The sequence below is a fragment of the Sinocyclocheilus rhinocerous genome, unplaced genomic scaffold, assembly GCF_001515625.1.
Source record: "Sinocyclocheilus rhinocerous isolate Xijiao unplaced genomic scaffold, SAMN03320098_v1.1 scaffold1129, whole genome shotgun sequence".
In the NCBI taxonomy this organism is placed as follows: domain Eukaryota; kingdom Metazoa; phylum Chordata; class Actinopteri; order Cypriniformes; family Cyprinidae; genus Sinocyclocheilus; species Sinocyclocheilus rhinocerous.
The window spans coordinates 835551-855815 of NW_015634513.1; the positions used below are offsets into that span (position 1 = coordinate 835551).

The 20265-nt window shown below is 37.0% G+C and overlaps 1 protein-coding gene across 4 annotated transcripts in view; it reads right to left on the reverse strand.

The window, feature by feature from the left end:
- fbxw7 (F-box and WD repeat domain containing 7) overlaps nucleotides 1–20265 on the reverse strand; it is a 236815-nt gene that overhangs the window by 90460 nt on the left and 126090 nt on the right. The window contains exon 1 of one of the 4 annotated variants that reach the window (XM_016559874.1): nucleotides 10369–10757. The exons of the other annotated variants lie outside the window; for them this stretch is intronic. Within the exon in view, the coding sequence (XP_016415360.1) occupies nucleotides 10369–10593 (225 nt within the window). The 5' untranslated portion in view covers nucleotides 10594–10757. Of the gene's footprint in view, nucleotides 1–10368; nucleotides 10758–20265 lie in introns of those variants that run through there. 4 annotated transcript variants of the gene reach the window in all.

The following is a 20265-nucleotide window of genomic DNA, read 5'->3' on the forward strand; positions in this document are numbered from 1 at the left end:
TTTTTTTTTTACAGAAAATAATTTATTTATGTTCTGATTATTGTTGAGCTGCAGGTTTAGGCTCACTTAAGTGACTGCATTTAATTAAGAAGAATTTAATTATTTATTCTAATTATTTAGCCTGACATGTTTACTGTTCCAAAATGTTCTATATGTTTCTTAAAAATAAAATGTGTTCAGTGGAAAAAAAGTGTTTTTTTTTTTTACCCAGACATTTAAAAATAACATATTTTAGAGCTGTAATCGCAATACCGTGATATTTTTAATCTAAGGTTATCATACCGTCAGAATCTCATACCGGCCCATGCCTAGCTCATACACAAGTAAGTGAGAAAAGGTCATCCAAGTAAAACCATTTTTGTTTGAGATAATGCCAAGACAGAATGGCAAGAGTTTCAGTAAATGTGAAAACTATTTTTGCCCTTTTCAGAATTGTCCGCAAGACCGAGAATGAGCCTTGGGCTGATCTTCTATAACCACAGTGCAATGACAGAATGTTTACTTAAAAGGAGACTAAGGTAATAAATGTGTGCTTCTGAAATCTCTCTGCTCTAAAATGGAGTTGGAGAATCTGATCCCTTCTTAAAAATCTGTTCAGATGGTTAAAGAAATGTAAATGAACAATTAATAAAAGGGATTTAATGATTCATTTGAATCACTGGGCAGCATTCTACATCTATAAGGTAAATATTTAGTTTCATTATACATTACAACCCAGTAATCCCCCAAAACCATTACCAAACCATTCTCATTTCTCTCCGTTATGTCTTTATGTTCTGTAGAAGAAAAGAAAAAAATCATAGGGGTATGGAACATGAAGCTAACCAATTGTGTTGACAATTTCAATGACAATTGTGTTTCAGTTTCATAAGATGTATTTAGAGGAAATTGATCAAAAATTCCCTCTAATCCTCACTGTATGGTAAAAAATGCTTTGAGTGCATACATTTAATTTGATATATGTAAAAGAGAGAGAGAGAGAGAGAGAGACTACCTCCTTAAATGACTAGCTATAGATAGGGTGACCATATGGGCCATTTTTACGGGATGCGTCCTTGCCAGGATTTCTATATTGCCTAAAATATCCAGGTTTTGGCTGTTTGCACTTTGCAGATCGATCGTTGTATGACATTCACGAGAGCTATAGAGAGCAGAGCAGATGGCTCCTTATGCATTCGAATCACTCTCGCAGTACTTTGGTGTCATACAATGATCGGTGTGCTGCGACGCTTCAAGTCAAGCGAATGGACAAACACATGCGTGTATTTGCATCGCTTTGATTGTTCTCTGTAGATCTCACCTTATCACACGCCACGATTGGTCGATTATGTACAATACCTGCATGCTATTGGTCAAACTACTTTGGATGTTTTAGGCAATATAAAAATCCTGGCCAGGATTCCGTATAAATGGTACACATGGCCACCCTAGCTATATACCTTTGTTAATAGCTTGTAGTGTAGCCAACTATCTAGTTTGCTTAATTGTTGTTTGAATGAGTAACAGCTTAGAAAAGGCTGGCAACACAAAACAATTAATATATTCTCATTTAAAAGCAGCACTACAGATAGTCTGCAAGAGGAGGCAACCGTAAGGATGGCTGTGTAAAGCTTGCCAAGTAATCTGGGGAGCATTATGGCATCAAAATGGTGCAGCCCATTTTATAGAATCTTGAAAAAGGAAGGTTGTAAGGTATGACTTTTTCCAAATGAGACATGATAAAGACTTCTATTTGCCTTTTGATGCAACAGGATATATGATAAGACCTGTGTGAGCTTAAAAAAAATACTTAAAAGTGCATGTATTTCTTAAGAGAAATACATGCACCATCTTGTCTCAATTTAAAATAAAGCCCCCATGGTGAACTAACCGCAGTGCATAGAAACACAAACACTTCAAAACAAATCAGAATGCACTGACAACCCTCAAAGCCAGAGCTTTAAAAAGCCTGTACTGTACACCATGTAACATTTACCACACTTAAATTTGTTTGTATGTGCTACAGGGATCTCGTGTGTACGAGATTGTTAGCACATGGCTCACTTTAAAAACACAGAAGGCCTTTTAGTTCTTGCACACTTCAGAACATCTTTAAGAAGACTTCTAAAAGAAACATTAAAGAGACTAAGTATAGTACCCTGCCAATCAAATGTAAGATCCTTTTTTTTTTTTGTATAAGTTGAAATTAAAACAACTGCTTCATGCTGGAGTAAAACGCCAGAGCACCATGGATCGGCTAGAAGAGAATTCTCATTGAAAGATTAAGAGAAACATGTTGTGTTATTCGCATTTATCAACTTTATTTTGCAATATATATATGCAATGTTCGCTGCAGAGAATTCACATGGCTTCAGAAGACTTGGGAGTCATATGCCACTTGACTGACATGGAAATATGAAAGTTGCAGGAAGAGTCTTAAATTCTTATTTAGTGTTCTTCTTAGGGAAAAAAAGTTTGGAATGGGCATATCGATCCTGAAGTATCCATATAGTGATACTGATGCAAGTATCGAAAGCAGGGCCACGTTATCCTAATGGGCATCATGGGCTGCAGCCCAGGGCCCAGAACACTAGGGGGCCCCCCCGAGACAATTCTCTTTCGCGTTTTAAATAGGGTTGCCAATTGTTCCGTATAATACAGAATCATCCCATATTTAAGGCATCAGTTTGTCCCGTATTTGCAGTCATACGCCGTATGGCCACCTAGACCATACAAATAACAAATCATTGATTGAATTGCGAACATAGCCACTCCAGGAAGGCTTTAAGACCAATCGGAATCCTCTGCCGCCTAGTCGCTCCCGCTTCACAGTGAGTGGGACTCGTATTTTGATTTCTGCAAATCAGTTTGGGCGAATGCAAAGATGCGATTACTGATCGTAAGCATAACATCCAGCTAGAAAACATACAATATACCTGAGGGAAGACGTCTTTCACTATTGTAAGTTAATGTTGTTAAATAGAAAAACAAAATTATACATTTTAAAAATTTTAACTTCTAGCGTATTAGAAGAGCAGGAAGGAGCCCTTTTAGTGGTGACTGATAGGTATCGATACTAAGGTGTATTTTATTTACCAGTAATTTTAACCAAAAAAAATAATAATTATGCTTACAATATGCATTGAATTGGACGAATAACCTATGTTAGCGAATAACTTTAGGATAGAACTATTTTCCTGCTCATCTGAACACACGCAAATGTTGCAAGGCAGAACCAATCAATCACAGAGAGTAGGGTTAGGCGATGTCTACAAAATTGGCATCGGACGATGTCTACAGTGAAACATCGTGATGGATGATGACATCGGGGGGCGGGGTTAGGGGTGTGCCCGAAGCGTGAAACAAATAACGCGTAGAGAAACATGTTGTGTTATTCGCATTTATCAACTTTATTTTGCAATATATATATGCAATGTTCGCTGCAGAGAATTCACATGGCTTCAGAAGACTTGGGAGTCATATGCCACTTGACTGACATGGAAATATGAAAGTTGCAGGAAGAGTCTTAAATTCTTATTTAGTGTTCTTCTTAGGGAAAAAAAGTTTGGAATGGGCATATCGATCCTGAAGTATCCATATAGTGATACTGATGCAAGTATCGAAAGCAGGGCCACGTTATCCTAATGGGCATCATGGGCTGCAGCCCAGGGCCCAGAACACTAGGGGGCCCCCCCGAGACAATTCTCTTTCGCGTTTTAAATAGGGTTGCCAATTGTTCCGTATAATACAGAATCATCCCATATTTAAGGCATCAGTTTGTCCCGTATTTGCAGTCATACGCCGTATGGCCACCTAGACCATACAAATAACAAATCATTGATTGAATTGCGAACATAGCCACTCCAGGAAGGCTTTAAGACCAATCGGAATCCTCTGCCGCGCCTAGTCGCTCCCGCTTCACAGTGAGTGGGACTCGTATTTTGATTTCTGCAAATCAGTTTGGGCGAATGCAAAGACGCGATTACTGATCGTAAGCATAACATCCAGCTAGAAAACATACAATATACCTGAGGGAAGACGTCTTTCACTATTGTAAGTTAATGTTGTTAAATAGAAAAACAAAATTATACATTTTAAAAATTTTAACTTCTAGCGTATTAGAAGAGCAGGAAGGAGCCCTTTTAGTGGTGACTGATAGGTATCGATACTAAGGTGTATTTTATTTACCAGTAATTTTAACCAAAAAAAATAATAATTATGCTTACAATATGCATTGAATTGGACGAATAACCTATGTTAGCGAATAACTTTAGGATAGAACTATTTTCCTGCTCATCTGAACACACGCAAATGTTGCAAGGCAGAACCAATCAATCACAGAGAGTAGGGTTAGGCGATGTCTACAAAATTGGCATCGGACGATGTCTACAGTGAAACATCGTGATGGATGATGACATCGGGGGGCGGGGAGGAAACCGTTCAGAAAACGATTGCTAATGGTTGCCTGTTACATTACAGTACATAAAATTTCACTTACAGCATAGGGAAACCGTTCAGAAAACGATTGCTAACGGTTGCCTGTTACATTACAGTACATAAAATTTCACTTACAGCATAAACAGAGAAAGGAGAAATTACTGAGGACGATGGCGAATGATTTGCAGATCCTCAGCACCACTGACAAACATCTAATCTTTTTAAATGTGTGGTAAGTACTGCCGCTCCATAGTATAAACAGACTACGTGCGATCGCGAATCTTGAAAGTGAAAGTGAAAGTAAAAAGCGATCGTGCATTCAAAAGCAGTTTCAATGCCAGGCATAATAGCGGCTCCCTGATGCCCGCAATTTATATACAATATAATTACCCAATGATATAACTGCGAGAGACATTATTAAAAATCTCGTATTTATTCCCTTTAGGGGTTCCATAGTACACATCATTTTCTTTCCGAACACGGTATTGGGATGTGGCAGATTGCGGGGGGAATGGGGGGCGATCACAATGTCGGCTCAACATCGTGATGTCTATCAGCCATCGACGATGGACGATGGCATCATCTATCGGCCCAACCCTAACAGAGAGCATTCACTCATTTCTGACAGTGCATTCAAACAGGGATGCGTTTCATAAGAAAGCATTGATGCTTTTGGGAACGGCAACCCAGAACAATGCTTATCAGAGGACAGAAAACATGTTTGTTTGAGTTATTTGACATTAAACAAACTGAAATGGTAGCCTACATAGTTTGTGAAATTACATTTATTTAAATTATAGCCTACATTAAAAGTTCATATTGATCATGTTCTATTCTGTAATGTAGGCTAATATAAATCATACACTGTCAGAATAAAAAGGTTGTATTTTATGCATGCAACAGCCTGTCACTGGCAGCCCCTAATGAAAATAAACCATGGCTTTACTAAAGTGACCGTAGTTCAATTATAGTATTTGTAGATTTCAATGGTTACCACTACAGTTAACATTTTGTTTGGAAACATCCCTAGTTTGGAATAATGTGAGGTTCAGTAAATGATCATTTTTGGGTAAACTATCTCTTTAAGGAAACTGGCATAGTGAGACTTACAGGCCAAAGGTATAAGAGCTCAAGTAGCAAATGGCTCTTGATGGTGACCATGGCAGTGGCATAGCATTGATGGGCAGGACCGGATCATTTTACCTAAATGGCAAAGCAGAACCGGAATAGAAAAGCAATACGCACCCAAATGCTCTGGCGTGAAAGCTCAACTTCATTTCCTGGGGTTTTTTCAGAAACAGCTGACTTCTATACCAGGCCTGGGGAAAATAGAAAGTTTTGTCCCCTCAGCATGTCTTCATTAGAAATAGTTGCCAGCTATTTATACGAGTGACTCCGAGATGGGGCAAGGGCTAAAAAAGTCAAACTGGAGGAAGAAAGAATTTTTTGGCATGAAACTGACTCCATATAAAGACTTACAGTACGGAATATTTGGGTGTGAAAAGAGTATTTTCATCCTAAACTTCATCCCTGCTGGGCGTCTTTGTCAAGTCAAGTCAAGTCACCTTTATTTATATAACGCTTTTAACAATACAGATTGTGTCAAAGCAACTGAACAGCATTAATTAGGAAAATAGTGTGTCAATAATGCAAAATGACAATAGTAAACAAATTTTTCAGTGTTATTGTCTTTGCTATTTCCTTTTTACAATGATAAAAGAAGCTCGTTCTTTATCCTCAGTGGACTCTGCAGAACCTGCTGAGCAAAGTTTCATGGATCTTATATTAGTCTATGGGGACCATAAGAAATTCAAACTATTCCATTCACTGGGGCCAGCTGGTGGATCTCAAGTCACTTCTGCAAGGTGGTGTCTAAACCAGCTGCTCATTTGGAAAGGCATGGGGACGCCTGTTTTGTGATGTTGAGGTTTACAGATCTATTTTTTTCTTGTCTATTCCTCCTTTCGGTTTGAGAGACTCCGCAGTCTCAACGGAGGCCTGATTTTACAAAGAAGGAAGGGACAACGTTAATTCTGAATGCCGCTTCTCAAGAACAAAGACAAGCCTCAAGAGGAATGTTTCCGGAAGTTAATCTTCTGGAAGGAACATGTGAACATTAGTGATACAGACCATTTTATTTGGCTTTCCCCCAGCGCTATCATTTGGTTAGTACCTCAATCTCTTGAGAAAAATTGGGCACTGAGCCCATAGTTACGGCAAATACTGCCGGGATTCGTTGTTTTCTACTATGGTGCTTTAGTAATAAATGACTTGGGTAAGACATCATGTTTCCACTGACCTTCCTGAAATATAAAAGCAGCTATACATACTACCGTTCAAAAGTCTGAGGTCAGTAGGAGTTTTAAAATTTTTTTTAAATAAGTCTCTAATGTTCTAACCAAGGCTGCATTTAAATCAGAAATACAGTAAAAGCATAATATTGTGAAATATTGGTAAAAATTTAAAATGTTTTAATATATTTTTTAAATTGTGCTTTTTTCCTGTGATGGCAAAGCTGAATTTTCAGCAGCCATTAGTCAAATCTTGAGCATCACAAGATGCTTCAAAATTATTCTATTATGGTGATTCAGTGCTCAAGAAACATTGAGCTGAAAACCATTATCCTGCTTAGTTTTTTGTGTGGAAATGATGAACAGAAAGCTCAAAAGAACAATATTTAATTAAAATAAAAATCTTCAAGTTGGTCTTTTTTAATATCATTTTTGTTCTATTTAATGCTTTCTTGCTAATTGAAAGTATTAATTTAAAAAACGTATTTAAAAAAGTATTAATTTACAGACCCCAAACTTTGGAATGGTAGTGTATTTTCACACACTTTTACATATTTATCATACAACTAATCGCCTTCATTCTTATAACTCTTCATTACTCAAATTCCAGATAAAGGTTGCTTAAGGTTGAGAGAGTTTGAAATAACGGCAATATTCGGAAGCTAAATGCAAAAGCCAGCGACATTAGACACCTAAGACTACAATAGAGGCTGCCATAAATGGCAATGTCTATAAAAAGAAGTTTCTGAACGTTTGATTTAGTAATGAGGAAAATGAACTTCCTCGTTATCTTCAGCCGACCCACTTGAAGAAACAAACATGTTTGTTTGCTGTACCCTAACGCGCCCTTATTTTCCAAAAAGTGAGACAGTTTTTTCTTTCTTTTTTTTAAAAAATGGCTGGTACCGGAAGGTCATGAGTCAAACTTTAAGCCAGCTGGTGAGGTACAACATTGCAGCGAGTTGTCCATGAACAGTGTTGTCGTGCACAGTGTCCTTCCGGCCTCTCCCGCTTTGACTATGCAGCACACGCGTCGCTGTATTATGGGATTGGTGGGACATTACGAACACCAGAGAGCAGCTGCTTTCCTAGCCAATCAACACATTTTCTCTGGATCTGGGCAGGGTTAAAAATAGGAACTCCCAGGCAAGTCTTTTTAAGGTCACCGGATGGGATCTTGCTGGTGAACTAAAGAAATCATGGCAAATAAACTACGCAAGCATATATTTATTTTTCTATCCTCATATCGGTTTTGGTCAATATGATTACTACGGAAGAGGATTAGGGCCAAGCAATAATAAAAAAAATAAAACTGGACTAAAGAAATCATGGCAAATAAACTAATTTAAACTCATTAAATTAAGAGAAAAAAAAATAGTTAAATTGCGAGAAAACAAGTAGAGATAAAATGTTGGTCGAGATAAAATGTTGAGATTAAACTCATAAAATTGAGAATAAAGTCGTTATGTTTCGATAAAAAAAAGTCGAAATAAAATGTTGAGAATAAACTAATTAAATTAAGAGAAAAAAAATAGTTAAATTGCGAGAAAACAAGTAGAGATAAAATGTTGAGAATAAACTCATTACATTACGAGAAAAAAGTCGTTAAATTTCAAGAAAAAATTTGAGAATAAACACTCGTGTCATGTTCATTTTATCTCGTTGGACAGTGTTAATTAGCATCTGCAGTGGGCTGGGTTGAAGAGTAATGCACTGGGGAGTAGCATATGATACGATCGACTTGGTTCTAGTCTATCTTTTGCCAAACTCGCTTTTCTTCCTTTTCTCATCACATATCACATCGGAAAAGTGGAAATCAATTGCTTAACGAGTATTTTAAAATAATGTATTAATTAGGTAGGTTTAGTTACTACAGTAAATAAATCCATTGTAAATATTAATTTGTGGATTGAAAAGTATTCTAACTGCATTGTTGTCACACAGTGTTTCTCCTGCTTTCTGCATCAGTGTTGTTGAGAATGGCAGCGCAGTTTCATCTGCCTTTAAACTAGTTTAAATCACTGTGACATCTGTGGTTTGTATTGGAGAGCTCAGCTCCAAACTCGAACGCTTCTCACAGCGCTGTTTAGTGGTCGCATGATCGAGACCTGCGAGTAAACGCATTTGTTCAGAGCTCGTGCTGCGCTGTCTTTAAGCAGAGCTAATAATGATCCGTGCAGCGCGCTTCACACGAGTAGCGCTCTTCCGCTTTCGGTGCGCTAAAGAAATGACAGCGCATATAAGTTATCAAATTGTTGTCACTCACGTTCTACTGACACATCTGGCCTAAAATGTAGTGATGTCACCTTGTGTTGACATTTTATATTAAGTGACAACAACAGCATTTTAGATATGTGCTATTTACACAAAGTGAAAAATAGCCATTCTATTTATGTTATGTAAAAGCAGCAGATCTTTGCAATAAGTGTAAATAGCAGCTAATTAGATGCTATTTATACTTATAAATAGTGGCAGATACTATTTGCACCTCGGTATTGTTGTACATTAACAGGATGCAATAATAACATTGATTTTAATAACAATGATTTTATTTATTGAAATTATTAAATAGATGCTTCCATTTTCACCTCAAAATTATGGGGAAGCTGTGCCTCCCCTGCCTCCCTCGACGAGCCGCCACTGCTCCCCAGTGCATTACTCTCCAACCTACCCAACTGCAGACACTGAACAACGCTGTCCAACGAGATGAAATAAACATGACACGAGTGTGTTTATTCTCAACTTTTTTCTCGAAATTCAATTAGTTTATTCTCAACATTTTATTTAGACTTTTTTTCTCGCAATTTAAACGACTTTTTTCTGGTAATTTAATGAGTTTATTCTCAACATTTTATTTAGACTTTTTTTCTCTAAACATAACGACTTTATTCTCGAAATTTAATGACTTTAATCTCGAGATGGTTTTATTTTTTTTACTATTGCTTGGCCCTAATCCTCTTCCGTGGATTACCCATGTTCCTTCAATTAAAAAAAAAAATAATAATTTCAAAGTCGCTACGTGACTTCATTGAATAATATGTGTAATGTCTAAGAAAGTAGCATTAAAATGACAGCAATGCAGCACAGTATGACATGCTCATAGACCGGCGCTGCTATATTGGGTCTCCTGACTGTGCCCGAGCAATTACTGCTATTGTTGGTTTAAGAACGACAGGAAGTCTGAAGGTTGAACGATGACTCACAATTCCCATCAGTTCCCGATGCATTTTAAACAGCACCAGAAAGCACTGATTCTATTCAAAATCCAAAAGCATTATACTAAGATTGAAATTTCCTGGGGAACAGTTACAAATTTACACATATACTGTATAAAACAAGGATGTCAAGTAAATATACTTTTTCCTAGTACAAAATGGGTATAAACTGGCATTATTCCAGGTCTAAATGTTTAAAGCAAAACGTTTCGTTTTGAAATCACCATGATTGAAATGCCCAGTGCAAACTCACATCAACAGTGAAAATAAATATGCATTTATGGCCAAGAATACATTGTCTACTCATTTACACATGCAAGTAAACATTTCGACAAGACAATATTCAACCATGCAGTGAAGTGAACTATTAATTTCCAGACCAAAGCAACTGGCATTAAACCAGGCATGCTGTAGGGCATAGTTGTGTTTAGATTCCTGGGACTCACCCGTCTGCGACAGAAGGGCAAACTTTGAGCTATAATGTTGATGCTGAAGATCTTGAGGACTTTCTGGGGGGGTATAGGCTCTTTGGTGACATCCTTGGGGTCAGCCAGCTCCAGTGCCTGGCTCTCCGGGAGAGCCTGGGGAGCCTTCTCCTTGCCCGAGGACTTGGTCATCTTTCTCCTCTGGCTGGCTGATGAGAAACGAGGAATGGGGCAATGCCTCAGCATTGCCAACCCAGAGCTAGTAGGTCATATCCCAGTAGAGGCAAATTTGTGGGATTTGGTCAGTGGCGGAATCACTGAATTTCTCCAGAAACCAACTCACTAGAATGTTTCTGAGTTTTAAGAGACACAACAGCTCTAAGTGTCCACACCAAGCTCACTGCCCTGGATTGTGGCCCCTTTTAAAATATTAGAGGGTCTGATGTCATCAGAGAGTCAGTTGGGCCCGGCGGCAGCTGTCCTGTACTGGACTACCCCCACCTAAGCACATGATCACAGGAATCTACTTCCCTAGCCCACCATGGAGCAATGTAGCCTCTGAGATTCACATCAGAGACTGACATACTCCTTTACATCTCTACCTTTATAGTAAAACACCAAGTTTGATTAAATGAGAACTTCCACTTGAATATGCACCTAAAGAACACAAGGGGCTCACGGATTGCCAACGGTGTAAAATATTACATTATAAACAGACAGACAGAATTACTAACCAAGTTTAAATCAGTATGCCTAATAAAAAGAGGAAAAGTATACAAGCTTAAACAGATCCTGTTTAAGAGTCACTGATTTAAAATGGCCATCAGTTGACTGACAGCGGTCATGCTGTCTACTAACATTTTAAAGGCTTGTAAACCAGTGTTTCCTACAGGATTCTGCATTAAGCAGCAGGGGTGCCTAAATCCACCCCTCATAACACAGTCATATAAACAAGCAGCCAGTAATAATATGATTCAAGATTCATAATCCTCTAGCACACAAAACTTCACCACTGAAAGTAGTAACTTGCAGTTCAGTGAGTGAGTCAGATGTTGATTCTACTCTGAGTGATTCAGTGAATGCATTCAGTGAAAGATTCATAAGACTGATAACTTCAGAGTTTGAACCATTAACAGTCATTGCTTCATAAATCATTGCAATGTACGTACAATTTTTATTTATTGTGATTATTGTGATATAGACTACTACCAGAATGTTTTAGATGTCTCTCTTAATAAAACACCTGATTCAACTCATCTTCTTCGAGTCTGGGGATGAGAAACACTGACAAAGACAAATCACAAGTTTACATAGGCTGCATCAGTCCTCTTTTTCTTTTTCTTTTTTTTAACAAGTACTTTGTGACTTAAAAAAAAAAAACTATGTTCTATATAGTATGAATGTAATCCAGACTTACTGTTTTCATCCTGCTGTTATAGTAATTTGACCTACTGCATCAGTTGCGTGGCTTCATTGCCATTCACAACTCCTTTCCTGGGGCCTCACTTTCAAATCTTAAAGTAGTTATCCGCTTTTTGCCTACTGTTTTACGAATCTACTGAATAATATACTGTATTTCACTTACTATTAGTAGGCAAGTAGGCATATTAGGATGCAGCCATAGACAAAAAGTTTTGTTTTGTTTTTTTTGGGTGTCACACCACCACTGAAAACCGGTAAAGGGAAAAACTGCTGTAAATTATCACAGAACTAACAAACAAAAACTATTTTGCTTTTTATACCGCAACGAATGCTACACAGCCAAGCCCACTTTATGTGTTCAGTGGAAAAAAAAGAATATTTTGACACATCAATATTTATATTTTAGGAGCCCTAGGCCTAAATTGTAACAAATTCTTTAGTACAATGTAAATTTCTGGAATATAAAGTGGACCTATGATGCAGACACACAGGGTTTATTAGAGTCAAATTGACCCGAGAGGGCCGATCTCATTTTTAGCCCTGGCCTGGAAACCCAAAAGCTTCGGTCCTCTCACTTCATACAGACACACATAAGCCTTGCCCTAATCTCATGGCACACAACTATGTGCCGTATGTGCAGTGTTGAGCCTCGGCCTGTTAGCATGACTGGCACAAGGTAATTGCTGGGAATGCCAGAAATGCGAGGGATTTAACCCTGGCTCCTGCAGAATGTCAGGCACAGCCTTCTGTTAGGAGGAATCCTTTATTCTGCATGCCCGTCGCATTTTAAATATAGCCTCTCTAGGGCTGTTGAGGGAAGAAACTAGGGTCTGGAAAGCAAGAAAAGGGAATTTTCATTTAGGAGATCAAAAAACTGATCAAACCACAACTTCACTCCAAAGAAAACAAGGGCTACTTCTGAGAAAATAAAACCCAACTCTAACAGAATGTCACCTAAAAGGCTCCAAAAACTTTAAAACTTCATGTTACTAAAGTCACCAATATTTGATTTTGGCGATGTATACAGTACATGAGTTGAACAATCATCTGATTTGACTTGAGACCAAATGATCACTTCAATTTTGCGGTGTTTACCATACAAAATGAGTTATACTGCTACCTTTATGACAATGTTGGATCTTAAAACATTGGACTCCACTAACTTTCATTTTTTGGACAATACTAGTTGATACATTCTTCAAATATATTGTGCTCCTCGAAAGAAACAAAAAACACAAGGGCAAATAAATGACAATTTTCATTTTTAAGTGAAATACTGCTATAAGTAAATTAATGCTAGTCTTCGCCTTATTCCCTATTCTATTGTACCTACAGTGAAGGAGACAGACAGACACACATGCTCTGACACTTTCACTTCAGTCGCCAGAAGCAAAGACATGAGGCATTTCTTAAGGTCACAGGGGTCATCTTGAAAAGCAGACAGCACTCTTAAACAACCATACAAAAACACCAAATTCTCCATACACTTGCAAAAAGTACATCAACACACACAGAGCCTAAGTTTTCCTTCACAGGCAGTAATTCACAGCACTTCACATGACGCCTGCACGACACCACACTCATGACGGAGGCAAACGCCGCTCCTTGACAGTGTGACAGCCCACCTTCACAATCATGTGCAAGAATGGGCTAAATTAATGAGATCTGCTGTAAACTCCACCATGATACTAGGTTAACACTGGCAGACAGAAAACAAAAAACACTTCCATTATGAGGATATGCATACTGATTTAAATGGGATTTAGATGACATTATAAAATAGATTTATTTATATTTTCATAGTTTAATTGGAGGCAAATAAAGTCATTTTGTGGCAAGCTGTCCAGTCGCCTTCTACTCATAACTATAAAAGTACTGAGACGAAAGAAACCATACACATTCTTCTTCCTCTACTGCTCCAAAACAAAATAATGAAGAATCAGAGACTATTGTGTGTGAGAGCATGACACGACATACAGCATAACTATGTAGTGCTCACACGCAGACAAGGCCAAAAGCCTGCAGTCGACTCATTTGAGAGTAAAACAACCAAATTAGCGATTAAAATTTAAAATGCTCATGAATCATTTATGTTTAAGCTGCTTGAGGGAAAAAGTTTTCATGACTAGGTTCTTTAGAGACAAAGTTTTATGACAATAGCGCATTTAGTACAAAAGGCAATCCTCTGGTGAAGCTCTAAAACGAGAGATTTCCACATGGACAGTTTGCAAGGGCATTTGAACACTTGTTCATAAAACCGCTGTAAGTTTTGTCAAAGATCTAATAATAGTTCGAGCAGCATTTGCATAGCACCACATTCCTTCTACAGTTTTTAATAAGAGCAAAGCACAAAGTTGCTTACTATTTTCATTTAATATCAGACCTCTCTTACAAAAAGTACAGCACTGGTCTAAAAGCAGTTCTCATTTACTCTCCGTTAAAACGGTTGGATTCAGATATTACACCTAATCATTTTTAGGTTGTCTCAGAGGCTGTTCACATCTGCCAAAAATACCCAAATCAGATTTTTTTTTTATTCCCCGGCATTAACAATTTTGGGATTGCTACGATTTCTTTAATGTTTTTGAAAGAAGTGTCTTGTGCTCACCAAGGCTGCATTTATTTGATCAAAGATAGAATAAAAGCATATTGTGAAATACTACTATTTTAAACAACTGTAAATATATTTTAAAATGTAATTTACTCATGTGATGGCAAAGCTGAATTTTTAGTCTTCGGTGTCACATGAACCATCAGAAATCAATTGAATATGCTGATTTGATGCTCAAGTAACATTTCTTATTATTACCAATGTTGTGCAGCTAATATTTTGGGGGAAACCATGATTTGGCATGTAAAAAATATAATGTGAAATTCTCTTACTGTCAGGTTTGATCAACTTAATGCATCATTGCTCTTTATGTACTGCATTAAATTGCATAATGTTGAATAGTGTTGAGTTAAAGTGGCAAAAAACACACTGCAGTCACATTGCAGAAAAAAATAATAATTTCCATATGTAAAAGTGGTCCACATTGGAACTGAAAATGGTGTGATTTTTTGCAGTTTAAAAACGGTATATAACATTATCAAATATAAAATGGATAAAAACACAGATTTGGGAGACATTTAGCTGCATAGCCTAGAACTCTGAAGTGTTGTGATGGACATATTATATTAACAGAGAGGCCTGTGATTGTTACTGGTGTAGAGTAGCTGCTCCAAACATCTTATAACTTCTCCCAGGACAGCTGTGATAGAGCTTGTGCATGTTATTATGGTAATCTTTGCTTGAAATACCTGATGTACTCAAATCAAATCAAAACTTCGAATCTTTGGTGGCCTCATGTGACAAAGAGTGGAACTGCATGAAACTGAAACATTTTGACTGAAAATTAATTATTGTTCCAAATAATAGACCAGGATTTAAAAATGCTATTACATTTCAGACACTGAATTCTCTTAGTTTGGTGACAAAGATTGTAAATACTTGGTAAAACAGGTGAGCCTGCCCTTGCATCATCTCTGATAGACAATCTGCCTCACCACTTTATCCAAAAATGTAGTAGTTTCCTCATTGCAACACCGCCCAGCCACTCTTCACCTGTTCATCTTACTTTTACACTCCAGTGAGTCTTTGAGCAGATGGATGGGCTGATAATTTTTTCTTCTCCATTTCTGTCACCGATGGAGTTTTGGTTTCTTGCCACGGTCACCTTTGGCTTGCTTAGTTGGGACACTTATTTTTTGGCAATATTATCAATTTGATTGCACAGAGAACTGAACTGAGCTGGACGATGACATCACTGAATCAACAATGAATTGACTTTGCTATTGTCCTCTTTTTTTATGGCAAAATTAAATTTTGTTTACACTACTGACAGTAGTTTTCTGTTTAACACTGTAAAGCTGCTTTGACACAATCTGTATTGTATAAAACGCTATGTAGAAAATTTGGTAAGGTGGTTTAAATTTAATTTTAAAATTGGCTTAATGTGATAAATAAAATAGACGATTAAAATAATTAATTCAAACATTTTATTTAAATATCGGAGTAAAATCTAATTGGGAAATTTATTTTGCAAGATTAACCAATTTGGGCTTTTGTCTTATTATGGGAATGGGGTTGAATCACCATCTTTTGGTAAAAGAAAGATCACAGTCCTGTATAAACAACCCTGACACTGAATATAAAAAAGCTAAATATTCAAATAAGACAGCAGAGCGCTGTAGATTATAGATGCATGAGGCTGTGGGTGTGTAAATCTCGTGTTAGTTTCCTTCAGTTCTGTCTGGTGAATGACACTCAGATCCTTGAAGAAGAGTTTAGAGTACATGCATCAGCTGAAAACAGCTCTACAGAAGTCAAATGATCAAAACTATAAATATGAATGATACCAACCTTTATCCAGAGGAATAAGACCTCCCCATTGAGCACACAATGGCAGATCCACACAGACTTTCATTACTAAACACTTAAGACAAAGCAAGAGAACCACCTTCTGGATAGTGATAAAATTATACCTCACTTGAAAACATCAGCTCAGTATGCAGGAGAAATTCCTTCTCTCTCATTAGTGCACAAGAGCCTTCACACTCAGCTTCACCCAACAGTTTCTCAGAGGACAGGTGTCCACTTACTGCCTGTGTTCTCGTTCTCTCTCTCTTGTACACAAACACGACACACCAAACATGCTGCAATAGTCAGCAAGTATATACATAAAAATTGGCTTTAATTGGTTATTTAAAAATACAATTGTCGTGTTCGTTTTATATATACAGTGGGTACGGAAAGTATTCAGACCCCCTTAAATTTTTCACTCTTTGTTATATTGCAGCCATTTGCTAAAATCATTTAAGTTAATTTTTTTTTCCTCATTAATGTACACACAGCACCCCATATTGACAGAAAAACACAGAATTGTTGACATCTTTGCAGATTTATTAAAAAAGAAAAACGGAAATATCACATGGTCCTAAGTATTCAGACCCGTGTGTGTGTGTGTGTGTGTGTGTGTATTTAAAAATTTACTACTGGCAGTTCATCTAGGTTTGGTAACTGACTAAGCAAATTTTAAAAAAATAAATAATTTTCTGTATTTTACTGAAAACATTTTATTGCTCATGCTTCCCAATGTTTTTCTCAAAAAAAAACAAACAAAAAAAACACTCCATTAACTCATTTTTTGATTATTAATTTTCTCATACACCTCTAGGACAGATTCTCAACCAGGGGGTCTCAGTAAACTTCCAAGGGGGCCTCAAAAGGGATTGACGTTTTAAAAATCAAAAAAGCTCGAAAATAATATCACTTTTAATTAGTTTAATCATTTAGCCACACCTAATTTCTGTAAATTAAAAAAGGGTGGTGGGGGGTGGGGGGCTTTAAATATTGTTGTAGACAGTGGGGGTCCTTGAAGCAGGGCTGGGCAGTATATTGAGTTTGTACGATGTAATAGTTATATTTTTATAAACTATATAGGATGAGGTAATACCGTTTATATCAATATACAGCAGTTGTGCATTAAGAACATCTAAAATAGCAAAGGAAACAGAGTGAGCTGCAGCAGGGAAAGTGCATAATCCAAATTCTCCTAAACATGAGACATGCTTTATATTAAGGGTGTTACATACTGTTATATATGTGCATTGTTTGTAGGACAATACTTGGCATGAAAAATAACACGGTAACACTTTATTTTAAGGTGTTCTTGTTACACACGTTACATGTACTTACTAATATAATAACAATTAATTATGCATAATTACACGCAAGTAACCCTAAACCAAACCCTAATCCTAAACTTAACCATATAGTAAGTACATGTAGTTAATATTACTCAGTACTTAAATGTATAATTACACTGTAACAAGGTAACAAGGACACCTTAAAATAAAGTGTAACCAAACACTTTTTTAAAAATAAATACAGAAAATAAAAGTTGGCCTTTTTATCCAAATAGAAAATATATTTTTTTATTTTTTTGAGAGAGAGAGAGAGAGAGCGAGAGAGATGGGACAGACATCCAACAGAAGCCCTACACACAGAATTCTGCAAAATGATTCTAAAACTACAAAGAAAACACCCAATAACGCATGTAGGGCAGAATTAGGCCGATTCCCATTGATTATTAATATGCATAAAAGATCTCTCAAATTCTGGATGCATCTTAAATCAAGTCCCACAGAATCGCTACATTTTAAAGCGCTACAAACCCAAGAACTGAACCCCGAAAAGAGTCCACTCAGTCAGCTTAGTTCTGAGACTTACTAACGTTATTATATTATTATTTTTTATCTTTTTGTACATGTATACTAAGCTTTGGCAATATTGTATCATTTACAGTCATGCCAATAAAGCAATTTTGAATTGAATTGATATTGCAAATCAGAATAAAACATATCGCCCAGCCCTTCCCTCAAGAGTCAAAAAGGCTGATGACCACTTTTGTTGTTATATATTAAAAGATGAGAACTATTGCTTAAAAAGATTTTTTTAAACAAATAAAATGAACCAAAATAAATTATTTTCATGGTCATCAAGTATTCATCACATGGTGAAATAATCTCACCTGTGAGAGAAAACATCCCATCTGCAGATGGCAATATGGCATGTGATGCCAGTAAGATTACAGATACTAATCACAAAGATACAGATGCAGCCTCTTTCCTTACAGAACTTGTTTACTGTAGATGTAACTATAAACATTCTGTTGCTTCGTCAAACTATATGCAAACACAAAAAATACATACATAAAATCTAAATGAATCAAAAAATGTTTCAATTAAAAAGTACATTTGAAAACAGTATTATAATGAAACAAATCTGAAAAAGTTAAACTTTAAGCAACTCAAGTGAAACTCAAGTAGGCTAATCCTTGTGTATATGAACATATTTAGCATGTGCTTGGAGCTCAGCACAGCAGCTTTCATGACACAATGTCTTAAACCCACAGAGCCCCAGTAATAATTCACAGCTCTTCACATGACGCCTGTAGCGCATGACATGCCAACGAGCCAAACGCAGTTTCCCTGACAGTGTGACAGTCCGCCTTCGTGTGTGTGTGCGCAAGCACAGGTTAAATTAATGAGCCCTGTTCTCCAATCCATCATATCCACTCGGTGAGTCATAAGACATGAGGAAAGACATGAGTGCGAGTAAAGTACAATTTTCATTTTTGGGTGAACTCTCTCTTTAAGAACACAGTTATGCAACTTTGCCTTCTTTTTTTATTTAAAGGTTAGTAAAAGTGACTCATCTCAAAGGATTTGTTCATGGGTTAGTTAGAACTCTTTACTGAGGATTTTTTAAAAATCTCAATGACCAAAATTAATTAAAAAAAAATATTCACAGAACCAAGAATTTTGAAAAAGTGAATAGAGTCAATTCTCTATTAAGACTCCTATTCAAGTATTTAGAAGTCATGGAACAGATCAACCACGAAAACACAACTTTTGACTTGTAACCTCTTGTATCTTGTAACCTCAAAACCTGTCAGTATTCAGTATTTAAACACAAGCATGGTAAATGGACCTTCATTTTTAATTTTGTGGTTGGTTACAGCATCCAACAGCAATTTGCATCACTGTCCACATTGACTTTCAGTCCAGGACAGTGCTCAATACCCAGAGAGGATTAGGGGGCGTTCACACAAGACGTGTTCTTCCTTTCAAACAGCCAGAATAAAGAGATATAACTCAACAGAATGGACCACAGAGGTCTTGAGATGTGTTTGAGATCATGTCTGATAGCCACTTTTTTTTACCTTGACACCATAGAAACCGCAAAGTTCATGTTACAAAATGCCAAACCAACTGAAGCACAAGGCCAAAAAAGTCAGTCTGATGCATAGATAAAGAGGTTAACAATTAATAAATAAATAACTATGGACAGTCACCCCCAATTAAGCTGAACAAAAGAGCAAAATGACAATCTGTAACAGTTATACTAGTGAACAATAGGGCTGCACGATAAATCGCATGCGATATTTAATGCGCATCTTGTCAGTAAAGCCAGTTCTGTAATCAGCGGTAAATGGTCACGATCATATATGAACGTGGTTTAGCGCAGCTTGTCAGTGAACAACGGCTCTGTGTAGTAAATGCTGCTCCATGTGAAATCACGCACGTGATGGAAATTTACCGCTGATTACAGAACCGGCTTTACTGACAAGATGCGCATTAAATATCGCATGCGATATCGTGCAGCCCTAGTGAACAAGTATAGAAGTATAGAAAAAGTACATACCCAAGCAGACATTATTATTCGCTTTTGGCGCATTAAAATAAGAATAAAGGACCAGTATATACATATTGCACTGCCTCAGATCAAAGCATCGGACCCAACTTGATCTCACACTCTTAGGTTCACGCTACAAAAATACACTGCAGTAAGACCTGAGTGTGGTTCAGACAGAGCTGTGCCATATGACTGTGTGGTGTTGTGTCCCGAGAAAGGGCATATGTAATGAGACGTGCATATGAAACATTCAGAGT